The sequence below is a fragment of the Trichinella spiralis genome (genome assembly GCF_000181795.1).
Source record: "Trichinella spiralis strain ISS 195 chromosome Unknown Scfld943, whole genome shotgun sequence".
Lineage (NCBI taxonomy): Eukaryota > Metazoa > Nematoda > Enoplea > Trichinellida > Trichinellidae > Trichinella > Trichinella spiralis.
The window spans coordinates 1-904 of record NW_003527882.1 but is presented as its reverse complement, the minus strand read 5'-3'; the positions used below and the strand labels follow the sequence as shown (position 1 = coordinate 904).

The window sequence follows — 904 nt, the reverse complement described above, 5'->3', positions numbered from 1 at the left end:
TATTTTTCTGTTGGAGTGGTAAAGCATTGAAATTTTTTTTTACAATATTATCATATATTTATATATCTGCATATTTTTTTAACCATCTGTATCATCGTCGTTGAATAGGATGCATCTATTGCTCATCGTTTTCACACGATGCGTGAAAAGTATCCGGAAAAGTTCAGCAGTCGGTATGCTATGTTATGTCGATGTTTTATTTTTTTGATCAATTTGAAATGATTTTTTTTATCAGAATGAAAAACAAGTTGTGGTATTTTGAATTTGCAACATCTGAATCTCTTCAAGCGACGTGCAAAAATTTGCACGAATACGTTGAAATTCAGGTAAGCAGTACAATCAGGGCGAAGTCACATGTTCAGAACCCTGAAACAGTTGTATTAATAATTTATAAGTGGCTGTTTTTCTAGTGTGACGGTTCGCCTTTGAATTTGAACTCAGGCCCGCCTCTAGAGGGTATCGCGTTTTTGAACATTCCAAGCATTTATGGTGGCAGTAATTTGTGGGGGAGAAATGCAAATGCAGCGAAGAGTAAACGCTTTTGGGGTATTGGTTCACTCGGCATGAGACCGAATAGTGAAAGTTTGACCAACAGCTGCCATTTGATTGGAAATAATCAAGGTGAGATTAAATTGTTTAAAGATGAAATATTATTTTGCCATTCTCTTTTCAGATATGGGTGACAAGAAGATTGAAGTGGTCGGTATACAGAGTGTCATTTCGATGGGTCAAGTTAAAGCGGGTTTGCGAACTTCTGCGAAACGCTTAGCCCAGTGTTCTTCAGCAATAATCAAGTAAGTGTTCACTTGACCAAACTGACTGACCATTGTCAGGAATTTTGATTTTGAAACTATATTGGTTTTATATCATTAGAACTAAAAGCGCTTCCCGATGCAAATAGACG

General features: G+C 36.6%; 1 protein-coding gene across 1 annotated transcript; it reads left to right on the top strand.

Annotated features, from left to right (window-relative positions):
* Positions 1-138: 138 nt before the first annotated feature.
* On the top strand, positions 139-794 carry Tsp_16050 (diacylglycerol kinase 1; the record flags this gene model as incomplete). Its single annotated transcript, XM_003370323.1, has 4 exons — positions 139-173; positions 236-326; positions 411-621; positions 674-794. Coding segments are annotated over exons 1-4 (458 nt in total), but the record flags the coding sequence as incomplete, so codon positions are not given.
* Positions 795-904: the final 110 nt, after the last annotated feature.